We start from the raw sequence: 19,054 nt of genomic DNA on the forward strand, positions 1-19,054 counted from the left end.
GATTAAAGAAAACATTAATTTTCAATAACACTGTACAGTAAATGTAAGGATTTACAAACTAGAAAAATACAATTGAGGGATTCTGTGTAAACCCGAAATAGTTATATATTATTATTGTTTATTACAAGTAGTTAAGTCCTTTTTAATGAATTTGGATTAACTTCTTAACGAAACATTTTATCTTATGAATGTATAGTCTAATGATTAATAAATACATTGTCTTATAGGCTTATACAGTTTCATGAAGAGGTATTTAAGAGCCCACTAGATTTCACTCTCTGCTCTTAAACTAATTATTTATCTATTGAAATCACTTTTAAACTAAGGGTGCCTCCTACTGAGCTCTTTAAAAAAGTGAAAAGCTTCATCAGGAGGTTTAATATTAGCTTGAATGTGTGTCCATGTCAGTTCCAGGATCAGTCCTGCACACCTCTCTCTCTGTCTCCCCACCCCTCATCCAACCCCCCTTTAACTCTCTGCTCCTGGAGTGGACTTTTTTTGTGTGTCTTTGCACACAGAAACGGCCCCTCCACCCCTCCACCACCCGTCTTGCCACTCAAGCAGCTTTGCCCCCACCAGTTCCTTCCAGTGCCGGCCCGCAAGAGGAATAAGAAAAACCCGAAAAGGGGAGAGAATTACAGGAGAGGAATCGGTGAAACCGAGGGGTGAGGGACCATGGCTACTCTCTCTGCCTTGTTGAAGACCTGGGTTTTATTTCAGGCCCTGTGTCTGGTGCTGGCCCAAGTGGTAAGTCTCAAATTATTTATTTTTTTATCATCTCTTGAATTTGTGACAGAAGTTAACAGGTGAAGCTATAGGTTTCTGCTTCTGCCTCTTGTTTTGTTTCTTCAATCTTTTTATATAATTGGTGACATTTCAGTTGAGACTTTTTTTTCAGTCTAAAACTCAATCTCAAATATAACAACCATTAAAGTTATTTGAAGTTTCCTTTTTAACGTGTTAATACGTGAAACAAATCCACAAGAAACTTGTGTCAAGAAAGTGTTTGAGTCTTTTGTTTACATTGACACCTATTTGCGATGTCACACATTCTGTGATGACCTAACAATATATACGTTATTCTCAACAGTCAGAAATAAAAATACACGATGCATACGATCATTAAGAAGAGACACAAATACAATTGAAAGAGATCAAATTAAAGATGGGATATGGGGTGTCAGGTGGGGGAAGAGGAGTAAACACAGCAAGTCTTCTGGCCCCTCCTTCAACATTCCTGATCCCTTTGCATGTTTACTGTCTTTTTTATAGTTTTCTTATGAAGCATTTTCTTTGTTGTACGGCATCAAATGTATTTTCTTCAAAAAGCTTTATTTTATATTTTCATTAATTACTGGATAACATTGTAATTTGTCGAACAAGCATTAGAACTGATGAAATTCACTGATAAACATGATTTAAATAAATAAATCCTTAATATTATTTGTTTGGATCCAGTGAAATATGTTCTTTACATTTTATTTAATTTTGATTTGATATTTAAGTTCCCATAAATCTTACTTTTATAATTTATCCTGTTTCCAGAGGGGTCCACCTGGACCTCAGGGCCAGCCAGGCCCACCAGGACCCTCCGGTATGCCCGGGTCAGACGGCATAGATGTAAGTATTCACACAGGTTTGCTCTGCAGGTTCTGCCACAAAGAAGGTCATTGTGCGCATGGGATGCCAGAGGAACTGATTTGCAGTACTTACATCTACCAGCGGGGGGCAGTGTGAAGCATAACACGCTAATACAATAGAGCTCTGTTCCTAGCAAAGAGAGGGTCTTTGAGTGGACCCGGCCCAAGAAGTTTGGGGATTTGGACATTAGATAAATGGTTCGATTCAGGTATTTTGCAGCGAAAGTTGTTTTGAATTATTTATTTAGTTTTAAATTGTTTTGATTTTTAACTAGAGTTCTTGTTTTAAATTCACTGTATACATATATATTAAATATTACAATTATAATGCAAAATGCTCTACATTTCTGTTTGATTATTAATATGTATTGTTTTTCAGGGAGAAAAGGGACCTCCTGGCCTACCAGGACCCCCAGTAAGTCATAAACTAAAACAACTGTGGGTGCTTTAAAAAAAATAATCTCTTAAAACAACTGTTTTTTTCTGCTCATTTAGGGATATAAGGGGGAGCCCGGTGAGCCTGGCTCCAATGGATCACCTGGAGAAAACGGCATTGATGTAAGTATTTGAAACATGTAGATAAGAAGATAAACTAAATGTGAGATCAAAACTAGCGTGATTTAAACATGATTTAAATCATATTGCAACCTCCATTTGATGAAGTTTTTCTTGTTCAATTTAAGAAACAATATCATCACACAAATGTTATCCTTTATATAGATTTAATAGTTTAGATGAGGAATATAAACATACAATTGGTCCAAAATGACTGTGAAATCACACTCACCACAGAGCAATTATAAATGACATTTTGATACAAGATGTGCAGAAAAAAAGGTTTTTCATCCAGTCTATAATCGGGAAGTGAATAGAGCTTCAACAGTGTGTCTACGATCGAACAGGTTAAGTTATTCACCAACTTTTTTTTTTTTTGCTTCAGCTGAAGTCCAAATGTATCTGGTGCGTGTAGTTATAATGATGCAAATCACATGCTTCTCTCTCACACACACACACACACTCAAACACACACACAGAGACTTATAATCCACCTTGGAATCTCAAGTTCACTTCCTAATTACTAACAGCATCTGTGTCAACTTTAATCATTTATATGATTAACCCCATTGGAATGTGAATTCAGGTCACATGAAGTTTTGGTTGTCTGTGCCCTCATGTGAACCAATTAGGTGTGCCAAAAAGGTGGGAAATTAGGTGCCTTAAAGCATTTTAAAATGGAAAGTAAATACATTTAAAAGTTTAATTATGTGACGAAAACAGAAGAAACTAACGAAAGGCTGTTTAGGTTCGTGAAGCAGTGTCTGTATTTTCCACTAAATTTCTCATCACTCTATAATCAAGCTTTTGAAACAGCTATTCTATTGAAACTTCACACAATTTTAAACTAAGGGCGACACCTACTTACCTCGACAAAAATAAGGCTGCTTCATGAAACTTCTTCAGCCCAACACAAGATGAAAGAACGATTGAAAATCACCAAGGCCCAGACCATTAGGGAGACCCAAAGTAAGTAAATAGCAATAGTATTTATTATGATGAATCATGTATGATCTTAAACAACTTTTGTTTTTCCTCTGGGTAAACCAATTAAGTTGTACAAATACATAATACTGATTATTTACAGCCAATAAGTTCTAGTGTACTTGGAGTTACCTACACATTTTCCTCACATTAATATTTCATGTTTCCCAATTTAAAAAGTTATAAAAGTGATATCAGGAACTTTAAAATACAAATTTCTACTTATTATCACCTGAAATAATAATACGATAACATATATTGTGGTTTAGATTGAGTTGAGGAAGAAAGTGACCCTAGATTTATTTTATGTTATCATTATTTTTTATACATTTTATTTAAGGGCGATTGTATTTTAACAGTACCAACTCGTTGAATTACATGATTTCTTATATGCAAGCCAAATAAAATGTTTGAGCAATAAAGAGCAGGTACCTATACTTGTGTAAAACAGCAAACTGTCAACAAAAATAACAGAAACAGACATGGTAAGGATCCACCATCACCTCAGCCATAGAACTTAAAATGTAAAAATCAAACGTGTTTCAAGTGTTTTATTGTTGCTTGCAAAACTATCCTTAAAAATATGGGTCGATGGAGTGCTTAAACACCAAAATTTATCTCTCTTCATAGGGCTTGATTGGTGCAAAGGGGGATCGTGGACCTTCAGGAAATCCTGGACCTAAGGTAAATATGATGACTTTTGTAAAATGTTATATTAGTTATGGGTAAACTTAATTGTTCCTGAACCATCAACACATCAGACTAGTCGTGTTGAGTAAATAAAGATAATGAATACTAGATTTAGATTAATCTCTCTAGTTTATTTGCAGGTTATAACATTTTCATCCAAGTTATTTTATTTACAGACATTATTATTATGTACATTGTTTCAGGTGTAACACATTATTACTGTGACTATTTCGTCAACATCTGCTTTAGGATAAACATGTTTTAATAAAAAATCAATCACATATTAAAGGAAAAATGTTTTGTGTGTCGTAGTTTTATATTTGTGTAGCTTTTTTTTAAACTATCTCAAATATGCTTAAAGATGACAAACCATTATATTTTGAAAATGTATGAACAGTGTTTTTAGTAATTATTTAAACAAATATATTTAGTAACTACTAAGTTAATTGAGAAGTAATTGGTTTTACACACAGCTTTTTTCGATCATAGCTTGACTCAGTTTCTTTTGTTTTCTTTCTTCCAGGGTCAGTTTGGTCCAAGCGGCGAGCCCGGTGCACCTGTGAGTACATGAAGAGTAAAATAGCTGTAGTACGCAAAGTATCCGCTAGATAGAGCTATATAGCCGTGTATTAACCAACATTGGGCTGTTGCTGACAAATTATTTCTAGCGTTGTTCAATGCCATGGTTTGATGAAACACTATGAGCATTCACAAACTCCTCTCTCAGGGCTGGCACTCATACATCCACATGGTTCCTCGCTCTAAGACTGAAGGTTTTTCTTTCACCCAGATTGCTTTCTCACGTAATAACTCCAATTATGCTTAAATTCAAAGGACACAACAAATAGATTGATTTGTGTCTGTCTTCTGCTGGAGTGCTGTTTAGCCTTCACGTTGACCCTGAGCACACGCCGCTGTCATTAACAATAGGCTTTTGTGAACAATAAAATATACTTTGATGAGTTTTTATCACTTATTTTTCACTACTGTAACCTTTTTGTCACCACAGGGACCAGGCCTTCCTGGACTGGCTGTAAGTAGCGAGTTTGATTTAATAAAGTTACTTCTTGATACAGCAGAGTTCACTTTAAAAATGTGTCTTTCTAGGGTATTCCTGGACCAATTGGCCTTCCGGGTCAAATTGGATCAACTGGGCCCAAGGTATGGCACAGATGGACGACTGAATAATGGATGGTCAAAGAAAACTGTTTTTCCTTCTTCTCTTTTATAGGGTGTTATGGGACCACCAGGACCTCCTGGACTCCCCGGACCTTCGGGCAAGCCTGTGAGTTTATACAAAATCCTTTGGAAACCAAAGATTGCACTACATTTGCTCGACTTTATTTTGATGTTTATCAGTTTCCTAAAGCATATCTGCGATTACTGATGGTCTGATGAAGCTTCATGAAGCAGTGTCATTGTTTTCAGAGTCCACTAGATGGCGGACTCTGCACTAGTTTTCTTTTGTTTTGAATAACTATTCTAAAGAAACATAAAATAATTGTTAAACTGATGGTGCCATTCACTGACCTTTACACAACAAGGTTTCATGAAGCTTCATCAGAGCATCACTATCTTCAATGTTTAAAAACAATCCAAACCATCATTGGGTAGCTCTGAATCTAAAGTGAGAATGTGGTCACAGGCTTCATTTATAAATGTTATTTTATTGCTGTAGTTGAACCAGATTCTGTGGGATATGAAATCAACTGTCTTGTATTACCATGAGATAATATCACTTTACCAATGAAAGTCTGCCTGATGGGGGTTTCATGAACCTTATGCTCATGTTCATAGGCAGGCGAATTGCATTCTGCTAATTTTATCATTTCTAACCTGAGCTATGAAAATGATGGTAATGTATCGTGACACTTTATCAGCCCATCAAACAATACTCCCAATCCCATACATACCATACAGCCCCTTTGCTACTGGACTAATGAAGCTTCATGAAGCAGTGTCTCTAGTAGGTCATAGTCTTGGTCCTAAACTAAAGGTAGGATATTTTAAAATAGTTAAAAAAGAAAAGATTATACAGCAGTGGTCAAGTGGTCTCTAAACATAATGGCAGTACTTCATGAAGCGTCATCAACCCAGTATTCATTAATAACCAATTTGTAAGTTGATCCTTCTAACAAATAATACTACTGGAGACCATAGTAGTATCAAGTTAATTTGAACAACGGAAAGTAAAAACCTTATGTTGCATCCTGAACTGTATACATATATTCTGACCTTAAAGATACTTCTTGGATTGGAATTGAATTTAGAGTGATGGAAAACTAACCTTGTATTTCCAAATATTCAACTGTAATAGGAATGAGTTGTGTGTTGTACTCATAATTGGTTCCATGGTGTGGCTGGTTTACAACACTGTGTTAGATTTAGCATCTTCAAGATGTATCAACGACAGTTATTAAATGTTCTTTATGAGCTATGTGTACTCTGCCAACGAGAGAGTCTCTTAAACGTCCCAACAAAGATGAACTACCAGTTTGCTGTGGTCTGACTATGTCGTCTGTGTTGGTATGAGACTGGGAAATCTTCATTGAGAGTGATGTTCCCAGCCCGGGAGAGTGTATTTGTTTGGCTTTAGTGCCGTCCTAGGGTAAATAAACCCCCATTAGATCAGAAGGCTATTTCATCTGACTGCGGCGGGAGTACATCAGCCTCTGTAGAGATACTTTACTTTCTAACTTAATCTATAAAACGCAGAGAAGGAGCGGTGGAGGGAGAAATAGATGGGTTGCTGGCTCAGCTCGTGGGAGTAGAGGCGACTATCTGCCAACTGTGACGAGGTGATTTTCCTTTTCAATCTATCTGTCCATCTGTCAATCCAGGGTCCTCCAGGGAAATTTATTGGTGGAGAGGAGGGCAGCGCTGATTTCCAGGTAAGATCATGACACCTACTTAGTTGCAAATCAGATTGGTCTCCAAAATTCACACCACTGCTTTTTTTTTCTTCTTTAAAGTGTCCGCTTAACTGTCCATCAGGACCTAAGGGCCCACAGGGACTGCAGGGAGTAAAGGTATGTCCCAAAATTTCAAGTCTTTATTTTTAAAGACATCTAGTTCAACAAGACAGATGTTGAAATACAGGGAGCTGCTAAGAGCTGTCATGAACCTTCTTCCACGGGTTCAACAGAGTCATGTTTATATAAAGAAAAAAAGAGGTTTTATATTTTAGTCAGTCACATTTTAGGTATCGCAAAAATGAACGTAAGAAATAAATTATTGTTGAATTATAGAATAATAGAAGATGAACTTATTCGCAGAGTAAAGTGTTTAACCAAAGATTAATTTGATTAATTAAATGTTACATTAAATATGAAAATGAAATGTACATTTATCATCAAATAAAAAAAATTGAATTGTTTTATCACATCACTAGAAAATAATCTAGATATGTCTGATAGAGAAGGTACAAGTTTAATATCAATTATCTGTATTTACACCTTGCATACACAATAACCCTTAACTGGATCCCATTATTCTGACTAAAACAGATGTATACACAAGAAAAACATAATTAAGTGGCTGTTTGTGTATATTTGGACATCCCTATGGTTATTAAGATAAATTAGTCCTTATTTTTAGAGTTTTGCACCCTGATCACGGATATGGCTTTTTCAATGTGCCACCATAAATTAACAACAAAGCTTCATGAAGCTTCCTTAGCTTTTATTTAAAGAAATACAAATATATTTACATATACATATGTGTCATGAAGACTTGAACACTTTTGTACTACACCAATATTACATGTAACTTCTTAAAAACGTTTTTTATCATCCAGAAATGCAGGAGTTGTTGGTGAAATAATTATCTATTGTTGGCTTTTTTGTAGGGACACAAAGGACGTTCAGGCATTCTCGGGGACGCTGGTAGCATCGGAACAACGGTGAGCATTTCTAATATGAATGAGAGGGTTGTTATGCACTTGGCCGATGAACAGAGAATGAGTTTGAATTACAGGTTGCAATGGAGGTCTGACTTCCTGGGTAAATATATATTCTCTAGTGTTTCCTATTTTGGAGACTATAGGAGGGAGCAGCCACTGAGTTTATAGTGAAAAAACAACATCCCCAAAAAGTTTGTATTATTCCATTATTGTTGTTGCAATTGAATGCACCACAGCATTCCGTGTCAATCTGATGCAGGGGAAGTGTTGTTGTGTCTTTTCTAAAAAAATAATATTTTGTGTCATCTTCCTTTTTATGCTAATAGATTCACTGACAACAGTCTTTGGACAAAATACTTGAAGACAACTAGGTTGGGAAGCATGTGGAAAACAGAACATACTTCTAGACATCTAACCCTAGATATACAAAATAATATTTATTAGTATTTATTTCAAACTTTTATTAGTTTTTCGTTCCTGGGAAATAAAGCCTATTATTAAGTTCCAAAGCCTGACTTCAACCTGCCCATTACCAGGCATTAGTTGATTAAACAAGGTTGTATCACGGTACGCACTTAACGTCTTATTTGATAGTGTCAGGTCCAACCATGTAGTCAGCAGGAAGTGCCAGATAAAAGGAGGGAAGACAAGACAGGTATATAAATATGTGCAGACAAGATCCACGGAGCGCCATCACCCCCCCTGAGATAATTAACACGCCGTCTTCTGAAGGAGACGCAAGACATGCCCCAGGAATTAGCCTGTGATCTTCCTACACACCGAACGCCTTGGCTAGACGATGAACACACCGACGCAATCAGTTTCCCACTCTTTCCAAGCTGTAAGACAGGTGCTGACGGGTAACAGCAGCCCTTGGATTCACCTTTTATACATCAGTTTTTTTTCTATATTTTTAGATGGAAGTTTAACACAAATGAACTCCAACAGATCAAAACATTCATTGTTTATGTGTCCGAAAACAGACTTGACCAAAGCGAGTTGTGGGATTCGACTACAAGGTTTTAACAATTTAACGGGTACAAGACCATTAAAAAGGAGAAACAAAGACATCTCTGGAAACAAGAGGAAAGCAAAAAACAGGAGAGGGATACTAAGATTGATTATAAAACACAAAATCAAAACTATAAGGGAGATAAACGTGAAAAAGAAATAAGATAAACCAAGAATAACGTGGCTGTCAACACAAGCATATGGCAGAAAGAAAACACGCAATGGTTCACAAACACTTAGAGAACGCTCAAGGACTTTACAGTAATTAACCACAACAACCCCATAAAGAAGATCAATATGAAAAGCTCAGGCAACTCAAAATACAATGGAAAGTACAAGAAAAATAAGGAGGTCAACTTTACCAGCTGAGTCATTATCTGTTGAGAAATGATACAACAGTAATGGTCGGAAATGTACAAAATGAAAGAAAGAATAGAATAGGAGAAGATTGTATACATCCAAAAATAAAGTGAGATAAAGGGATGTTCAATTAGATGAAGAAGCTACTGCCCCACTGCGAAAAGATGTGGGTTTTTCTCACAGCTTGTGTCGACTTTTGTGTATGAGTTTGTTGTTCTCCCTGGTTCCCTACCATGGTCCAAAGATTTAATTAGAGAACTCTAAATTGTATGTAAGGATAAGTTTGTGTGTTGTTGTATGTACATATATATCTATATCTCCAGCCTCTTGCCCTTGACAGCTGGGATATGATCCATCCACAGCAACTGTCATATGATAGCTAAAAATGAATGAGTGATCGAAACTGATACATGTTTTTTTTTTGTGTGTTAACAGGGACTCAAGGGTGAAGTTGGAATCTCTGGCGAACAGGGCATCCCAGGACCTTCGGTATGCTTGTTTCCTATGCCTATATCTCTTTAAAACGTACTTAACATTCTGTAAGGGGAAAACGAATGCGAAGTTTGTGGTGAAATTGTCAATTCTCACACTAAAATACAATTTTTTTTGTATTTGTCTTTGTTCTGCTCAGAAAAGAAAATAAAACCTTTGGCTGGTGAATACTTTCCAGTTTTAACCACCAGCGTAATGTGTCTGATATAAAATGTTAAGAATATATAAATCCTTCAGAGGATGAAATACAAATATTAGGTTAATATCTATTTAACCCCTTGAAGGAGGTTAGTTTCCATGGAGACAGTGTTGTGCTGCAGTTTTTACTCTCGTGTAATAATTCTGCGTCATTTATAATTGTAATATTTCACATTTAGCTCCCTCTGAAAAGTAAAAAAGAGGCTATTTCCTCCATTAATTTTAACTAACGCTGCTATAAAAGACACCGCAAAGGTGCTTTCATAAAACTTTCTCTAGCCTGCGATTTTAATGATTTCATAAAAAAGAATGTTAAGACAATGATAATCTCTATTGTATATCAACTAAACTGGCATATATCTATGACCCCCCCCCCCCCACACACACACATACCTGCTGATATTGTCTATTGTCATGTAATAGCTCATTCATGTCACTGGTCAGCTGTGGTCAGAGAGTATAAAGGTGGTGAGGAAGGAAAAGAGATGAAGCGTGATCAGGGTCCTGAGTGACAAATTATGACCCAAGATGTCTTGGATGGCTTATTTTCCACAAGTGGTCTCAATTGGACACACAAGCAAATCTTTTTTTGAGATGCAATACTCTTGGTGTTAACACTAGAAGTCCTAGAATTTTTGCTGTTCCACCTATAATACCTACACAATCATTGTTGCACCACAGGAGGGAACATGCTGGGAGAAAGTGGGCCCAGATTATGGAGGGCAAGGTAAATAATAAATAAAGGTCAGATACAAAATACAGCTAAATATTATAATTAAATAATAAGGTAAATAAATAATGAGTGCTTATTATTGGGGAAAAAAAGTTGGGTTTAGGCTGGTTTTGAACCAGGGATGTTGGGGTCTTAAGTCTTGAGCCGTAAATAAGCAATATTTGTATCTGAATATTTGAATTTGTGATCAAAATGTTGTTTAAATAAAAGCTTATCCTGTACAACAAAAGACAATATAGACTAAAAAAAAAGATACCCACAAGGTAACAGAGATACTCACCTGCCTCCTAATATATTTTTTAGATTAAATGTCTTCTTTATATATATTCAATATTGCCACTAATGATCATCATTTGTGCTGCAAGTAAATAGGGAGCTTGGGAATATCTGTAAAAAAAAAAGAGCAGAGGAAGACAAATCATATTGTTTATAGTTGTGGTAATGAAGGACAAAGAGAATTAAGGTGTGATCGGATAAGGTGGAGGAGGTTGCCCGAAATGAGAAAAAGAACAAGAGAATTCTGAATAACAAGCATAGTTTAAAAAATAAATTAAAAAATAACAAAAAAAAAGGCCCTATGCAGAAAGAAAATCTGCCTAGAGCATATAAAGGCATTATTTTCATGGATCTGAAAAAAGCAACTCACCATAATCCTGGATTTTTTTTTTTGTCCTTGTATCAAATGTCTCATGGAGTGGTAACAGGTAAGCACTGGTGGTCTGGAACCATTGGTTGAGTATAATTATGATTGCAAATAACCAGATTTGACTGTTTTTTTTTAATGTAGTTTCATTAATCTCTTTGGTTGAACATTAATATTCTATAATTTGTTTGTCAAGGGTCCAATTGGTCTACGAGGTTACCCTGGCATGATGGGTCCTAAAGCTGAAGCTGTAAGTATCAAGACAAACATTTTCTACCATACTTTTCTGTCTTACCTTTTGTACCCTGCACCGGTTTCTTCTTATTCTTCCATGAACACAGAGGAGGCTCAGTCGGACCAGCCTCCTCTATACAAACACCATCTATTACCAGCAATGGGGACATATGGAAATGATGCTAACACAAATCTCTCTCCTCCTCTAATGAGTTGAGGTTGTCTGGGTGCACCGTGCCTCCATCTGTAGTTAATGATCCAATGTAGCAATCCGTCTTACTGTTAACATTAGCTACGTTAGCCAAGTTAGCATCAGGGCTCGTTGCCAAAGCATAAAACGGATGCCTCTCTGTGTCGCGCTCATTAGTGAAGTGAGTTAAACGCTAATTACCCCCTTTATTATAATAAATAGTGGAGCGGCAAAGTATCCTAACTAATCACAAACAATTGATGGTACCTTCTTCTTTTTTTTTTCGGTCGTCCTCAGGGACCACGCGGATACAAGGGCATCAATGGACCCGTAGGAATTCCCGGACCTCCTGTAAGAAAGAAGCCTTCAGACTTGAGATTCCTCAAAGACAACGAGCTGTTGTAACTATGTCTGTCGTATATGTAGGGTGAGGAAGGACCCCAGGGAGGACCCGGAGAGCCAGGTGACAAGGGAGACAAGGTATGTGACGATTGTTGTTGTTTTCCCCTTGAAACCAATTCACAAAGTATTACGAGCTGAATGGTGATTCGCTTGTCCCTGCAGGGCAGTCGAGGTATCCAGGGTCCACAGGGCGGAGTTGGAAAAAAAGGAGAGAATGTGAGTTATGGATCTTCTTACGACTGAACATTATTATAGGTTAAAACTTATTAAAGTAAATATTAAATAAAATAAATTGCTTTATTATTCAACGACTGGTGTTGTTAAAATATGAAAATAATGAATAAATATATATATTTTTTAAATGATACAAATGAAATACATCTACATTTTACCTAAATAGACCAAGGAAAAACTACAAAAGAATTAACAAAGGAAACAACATTGTAACCTTAATTACAAAGAGATCAATAAGGTAATATCCATCTCTGTTTCTCTACAGTTTACCAGGACATAAGGTTTAAAAAAAAAAAAAATGAGAAATTGAAATAATAAAAATAAAACCAAACAATACATGTCCAAGAAATAATGGAAATAATTAATTTAAAATCGTTTATAATTATAAGACATTCATGTAAATATTTAAACATTTCCAAAAAGGGAATTTTGGAGCTAAAACTTACTATAACAAACAAAATCCAAATTATTTCAGGAGTTGAAAACATCTACGGATAGATAGAAGTTCATAAGTTTCTCGTTTAAATTTAACTTTAAGTATGTATTTTATGTTCTACATGTATATTCTTAAAGATAGATTTAATGCAATTTTTCTTATTAATATTTCCTTTTATTAAGGGTCTTCCTGGTATTGATGGAAAGGATGGAACACCAGGTATCCCTGGAATTAAGGTGAATCTTTCAACCACAATAAACATTGACATTTGTTTGATTCATCGGTTTAACGGCTGGTCATTTTCTGTAGGGTGGACCTGGACAACCTGGAATGCATGGTCCTCCTGGTCCTCATGGCACAGCTGTAAGTGACACCCGTCTTTTCCCACTGTCTCATATGTCACGAGACATCACATCCGTTTACCCTTTGCTTTCCACTTTGCTGGTCAAAAAGTTTCCAGTGAATTTAGGTGATGCTCTACAGTCTGGGCATTTATCCAGGTTAACTGTGACCTCTCGACCCCGACTGATTCGGAATTTAAACCACCTTGAAACTGCAATCTCCCTCCCACTCCAAGTGATTTATCACAATAAAGTCAGCGAGTGTGTTTCTGTGCGTGCCACATGGGCTTGCCTGTGAGAGTGTGTGAGCATCATTCTAACTGAAATGGTAATGGACCATGAGATGCCCACTTTATTGTGTGGTCATTGAGGTGACACTAACGCCGCTGAAAAACTAAAACACCATAAGTTTCCCTATTTTATGCTCTATTGTGATGTCGCAAACAGCTCGACCAACTCAAAAACCCAGCAGCTCACCTCGACAATCCATCTCTGAAATATTGAGATTTATGATTGGTCACTGCTTGCAGATGTGACGCGATCTCCTAATGGGGCTCCTGATGGCAGTGATGGGCAAATGAAACTTTCATGAAGCAGTTTCTTATTTTCTGAGCCAACTAGATGTCAGTCTCTGCTCTGTAATTAATAGCTTTGAACAGCTATTGTATTGAAACCTCACATCAAACCTGGAGGGTATTGTGGGCAAAAAAGGGACTTTAACACAACTCAAACTATAATGTGGTATACAGGATGCTTTAATATTTTCCACACAAAACAACATATATTGCCTGCTATACTTATAAAGTTCATGAAAATCAATAATATAAATATTATTAATTTAGCTCCTTTTTTTTTTTAAATCACCATTTTTTCAAGCATCAACCAACATTTTTTTTTTATTCATTTATAATCCATTCACTCTCATCTTTTAGGGTTTGCCTGGCAGTCCTGGAACCAAAGGAGGTGCTGGGTCAAAGGTAATTTTCCTTCTTCTTTGAACAAATAATTTCTTTTCCACTACTACTTATTTGCCACTCTTGTTTTCTTAGGGAGAACCTGGACCACGGGGTCATGTTGGTAGTGCTGGTGCCCCTGGACCACTTGTAAGGACATCTTAAGATCCTAATTATTGGATGAAAAACATTATTATTTCATTTACAATTTGTTGTTCGTATTGCTTGCTTTTGAAGGGTGAGCCTGGTATGCCTGGTGAGGCTGGCATGCAGGGGGTTCCTGGACCAAAGGTAAGAATATCAAATCAAATTATCACGATTGTTATTCACACTAATATCTCAACGATGACAGGGTGACAGAGGTCAGCGTGGACTGTCAGGGCCACAAGGAGCGATTGGCAAGCCGGTATGACTCTTCAATCATAGATGTTCATAAGCAATGTACACCTGGAGAGTGTTTATTTAATCCCAAATATTTTGAATTATGTTCAGGGTGGTAAAGGAGAGAGGGGGCCAATCGGTGTTCCAGGTGCCCAAGGTCTCAGTGGAACCAAAGGAGACAAGGTAAGAGAGTTTCTCTCTTTTAAATAAGATGTTTAAAAAAAACAGTTACATTTTCTCACCAACTGGGGGCAGTACTTTACTATAAAATACTACAAAACTCTATCATAAAAAAAATAACAAAATAAAAATGAATAGGATCTAAATTGTAAGCAACCCCTTTTCTGACTCCCCATGATCTGCTGGTTTCATTGACTGTTTCATTTATTTTACTTTTTTTCTAGGGTTTCCAAGGAAAAGGAGGGTCAAAGGGAGATGTTGTGAGTGTGCAGTGAATATATTTATTTTTATCTATTTACTTTCTATCCTTTCTCCTACTTTCTATACATTGTTTTACCAGCCACATTAAATATTTGTTTCTGTTTTCAGGGCGATCCAGGTGTCGAAGGATTGGCTGGGGAAAAGGGAGAAAAGGTAAGTAGGTTTTAACATGCATCTATTATTCAACAAGATACTTCTAATTTGCTGTTTGTTTTCCCTTTGTTTATTGCAGGGGCTGTCTGGTGAGCCAGGCCCAAAAGGACAGGTAATGTTGTGACAAGAACTAGAATGAAGATAAGATATACAGTTTTCAATTAATAAACATGTTTAATTTTATAGTAATGATTAAAATATACAACTTGTATACGTTTATATATATGAAATAGCTTTTTTTTTTGTTACCCCAAGCACCAGAAACCTCAAAAATGCTAAATGAATTTATGTTGCTATAATCCAATAAGAACATGAGACGCTAACAAACAACTTATCTAATTATAGTAATTAACCTCACAAATATGGAGTTAACCTGATTTAATGAACAGAATTCTGGAATCTTCAGTCTCTGATATTTTAAACAAACAGCCTCATCGCTCCCTCTATTTAGAACAACTTCAAAACAGGCTTACTCTTCCACCCTTGATGGATTTGGAGGCGCTTAAACATAAAGCGAAGGCTTAACCTGGATTTATTGTAGCTTTATTGTTTTTGTTTTTAACAGCCACTTTTGGTTTTCTATGGCCAAGCCAGAGACATTTCCACCATAAATAATGGGAAACCTACCTACTTCGTAAAGACTGGATTCATCTACTGCAGTCTGGTATATATGTAGTAAATAACTGGATGGTATTAACCTATTTGGATCACTGAATTGAAAGTGTAGTGTGATGCCATGGCAGTTAGAAATCCGAGTAGGGAATGTTGAAACTTTGTTAAAAACTGTTGAACTGATTTACATTATTCATTATATATCCCTCCAAACGTTAATTTCCCATGGCTGAGCTAGCTGAGGTTAGGTGTCAGGGTCAGCAGATCCAATCGGCTCTTTAGAAACAAGTTGAATATCAAGGTTTACACAAGCCAAATGACTACGAGACATAGTTCCTCCAAAGTGTTATTGGTCTTTTCCATTAGAAATTATCCAACAGAGAGCATTTGAGAGACATCCTAAAAAGATGTCGTAGCCATCTTAACTGAACTCTATTGATCTGGATCTACTTTGACTCTCTTCCAGATGATGAAGATTTTGTCTGTGGATCTTATGCTTCCTAGTTCCCTCACCCATGACCAAGTATCCAAGATAGTATTCTGGAATTTAGAAATAAATATATCGACCGAACTGAATCAATTTCCCGGAAGGTCTTAGTCAGAAGGAATAATTTAAAGTAAGGGATGTTCAACCAATGTTTGGGTTCAGTCCTTGAAATATAAATTGGAGATCTCACATCAGTTTGTTAAGAGAACTTTGAAATTAAGTGGTTTAGCAAACAATGCATCCGTAGAACCTCAAATAGGCTTCCAAGTGTTTACTCTTTGTTTGCTTTGACTTAGTTTGCTGTGTATCCTCTTTCATTTAGCACTAACTTTTTTAAAACTATCTTGCATATTAGAAGGAATCCATGTTTGTGTCAATAAGCTCATTGTCAATATGTCCACAGCAAGGAATAAGGGGTGATCTGGGATATAATGGTCCAACTGGAGATCCGGGTAAACCAGGTGATCAAGGACCACCTGGACTTCCAGGACCCAGAGGACTCAACGGAGAGCGGGGTGTCCCTGGTATGCCTGGCATCGCTGGAAACCATGTAAGGCTTTTGAAAATAATCTCTTTTGGATTCACTTGAATTCATGTTTAAGAAGATTGTCTTGGCACATTTAAGATGAATATAAGGATAAATATACTTGCAAAGTCATTGAAGGGATTTTATATTTGGTGAAATAATATAAAAAAATCTGAATCTTGCAGCAGCATGACCAATCTTTCCTTTCGTCCTCAAGGGCCGTGATGCATCTGACCAGCACATAATTGAAGTAGTGCTCAAGATGTTGCAGGGTGAGTGACCAATCCCGAATATTCACCTTTGATGTCCACAGGGAAGATGAGTTCAGCTTCAAAAATGCTTTCATTTTCGAGGCAATCATTTGCCAATCTCAATCCATCATTTAATCAAAAATGTTTCATGGAATATTCTGTTCCAGAGAGGCTTGCTGCAGTGGCTGTTAGTGCAAAGAGGGCTGTTCTCGGTGGGGCGGGTGTAATGGGCCCTCCAGGGCCCCCTGGACCTTCCGGATCACCTGGGCCACAGGGACCTCATGGTTTGCCTGGTGTTCGTGGTATTCCTGGTATGATTGGAGGCCCAGGACAGATTGGAAACACTGGACTGAAAGGTAACCATGTCGGATTGAATATAAGCATGACTACTGCCGACAGGAAAACTAGATGGATTCACTAATCATCAAATCCACTTAGTAACAACTGGTGGAGACAAAAGCTGTTAACATCCTCATTAACAATTAACTCACTGTAAACACAACAGTGCATTTTCACTCAGAGAGAATAGTAGAGAAACCTGCAGAGTAGTGTTTAAATTCATTTTAGAAATGTACACCTGAATTTCTGCTACATATTTATCTTATCTTAACAAATTATCTTTTCAAAAGGTACTATAGTTTTGTTTGGTTTGATAATAATATAGTCATCCAAAGGAAGTTTTATCATATACTTGGATACATTGTTTAAAGGTTTGAAAGCCATTTCTATTAAATAATCACAAATGCTGCGGATCTGGTAAAATAATGAAAAATATAATTCCCCCTGTCTTCACCAGGAAAGAGAGGTGCAAAGGGCGACAGAGGAGAGCCAGGTAAACCTCACCAAGGACAACCTGGACCCCCAGGAATTCAAGGCAAGTCAAAGTACCCCCTCAAATTGAACAACCAACACTTTGTTAGACACGGCGGGTCCATTCTGAAGGAAGATGCATCGTAATGAAGTTGGAGGGGAAGAAACTTGAGTCAGCCACAGGAGAACCAGGCACTTACAGAGCACCATTAAGTTCATTTAACAGATGTTCTTGACTAGGAATTTAATAGGATTGCACTTAGATGTGCTAATTGCAGCTATGAAAAACACACTCAACATCCCTGAAGTGTTTACATCTTTTGTACATATTCCTGTCAAATGAACACATTTGTATACATTTTCCTTTTTAAAAAAACGATTTCTTCTTAATAAGCATATAACTTTAAGCTTAAGGTCTTATTCATTCTCTAAGTGCTTAAAATAAGGATAACAATTTTAAGTGTGTTTTGTCAATTCATCAATTGTCTCCACAGGTGCCCGTGGAGTTGATGGCGTTGCCAGGAACGGCAGACATGGTGAGAGAGGACCCCAGGGATCAGCCGGAGAGGCTGGTCGTCCAGGGAAGGCAGGTCCACAAGGTCTCCCGGGCTACTGTGAGGCTGCAATGTGCCTGGCTGCATCAGCCTACACCTCCCCAAGACTACAAGAAGCTGGAAGCATTAAGGGACCAAATATCTAAAGTCCTTGCACACTGTCCACGAGAACTGTAAGATAGGAAGCGAGGGAGAAGAAAAGGAGACCACTCTTCTCCAGAGTAACATTGACAGTCAGGGGGTTTAAGTGCAGTGACTTGATGTACAAGCCCCTTACTAAATGTGTTTAGTTTTGACAGATGGGACACACCTTCGCCTCACTCCCCAAACAACACCATGACAACAGCTGCTCACATCCATCTGCATGCTGTAGAGTTTTGGACTATATCTTTCACCACAGTATCTTTGAGCAGAGATAAGCTGGAGAGCAGATAAAATATGTGCAATGAAGATTTGTTCTCTTGCATTTCCACCAGTATCAGTGGCCTTCATCTCATAAATAAATCAGTAATAAATTCTTGCAGTTTAAATAATCACTCAGTACTGCTCATTGGTATTTTTTTGTAAGCTTGAGTGAAACCCTTGCTATCCCCTCATCCTGCCGTTTCCCGCTTTCTGCCCAAATCTCATTTTAGCAACTAATGACAAGCTTTATCTCGTGTTGCCTGGCAACAGCAGTTTTCAGTGGGCACTCCCATCTCCCATAATGCAGTGCTGTAAATCTGTGTAAATGATTATTACTGTATGTCAGTAAAGAAGTAAGTGAATTGATTATAATATGCACCAACAGTGATCCTATGTTCATGAATCCAGGAACCTTTTTTTTTTTTGCATAACACAGC

At 37.1% G+C, this 19,054-nt stretch overlaps 1 protein-coding gene across 1 annotated transcript; it reads left to right on the top strand.

Annotated features, from left to right (window-relative positions):
* Window positions 1–528: 528 nt before the first annotated feature.
* On the top strand, window positions 529–18,748 carry col9a2 (procollagen, type IX, alpha 2). The gene is made up of 32 exons (XM_087787569.1): window positions 529–747; window positions 1,546–1,620; window positions 2,020–2,055; window positions 2,136–2,198; window positions 3,810–3,863; window positions 4,393–4,428; window positions 4,879–4,902; window positions 4,977–5,030; window positions 5,101–5,154; window positions 6,710–6,760; window positions 6,842–6,898; window positions 7,717–7,770; window positions 9,577–9,630; window positions 11,404–11,457; window positions 11,929–11,982; window positions 12,058–12,111; window positions 12,196–12,249; window positions 12,886–12,939; window positions 13,013–13,066; window positions 13,977–14,021; window positions 14,094–14,147; window positions 14,235–14,288; window positions 14,350–14,403; window positions 14,490–14,561; window positions 14,783–14,818; window positions 14,928–14,972; window positions 15,052–15,084; window positions 16,475–16,621; window positions 16,815–16,869; window positions 17,016–17,204; window positions 17,645–17,722; window positions 18,153–18,748. The coding sequence occupies exons 1-32, from the start codon at window positions 676–678 to the stop codon at window positions 18,356–18,358; spliced, it is 2,076 nt and encodes a 691-aa protein (XP_087643695.1). The 5' UTR covers window positions 529–675; the 3' UTR covers window positions 18,359–18,748.
* Window positions 18,749–19,054: the final 306 nt, after the last annotated feature.

The sequence above is a fragment of the Callionymus lyra genome, chromosome 3 (genome assembly GCF_982586985.1).
Source record: "Callionymus lyra chromosome 3, fCalLyr1.hap1.1, whole genome shotgun sequence".
Taxonomy (NCBI): Eukaryota; Metazoa; Chordata; class Actinopteri; order Syngnathiformes; family Callionymidae; genus Callionymus; species Callionymus lyra.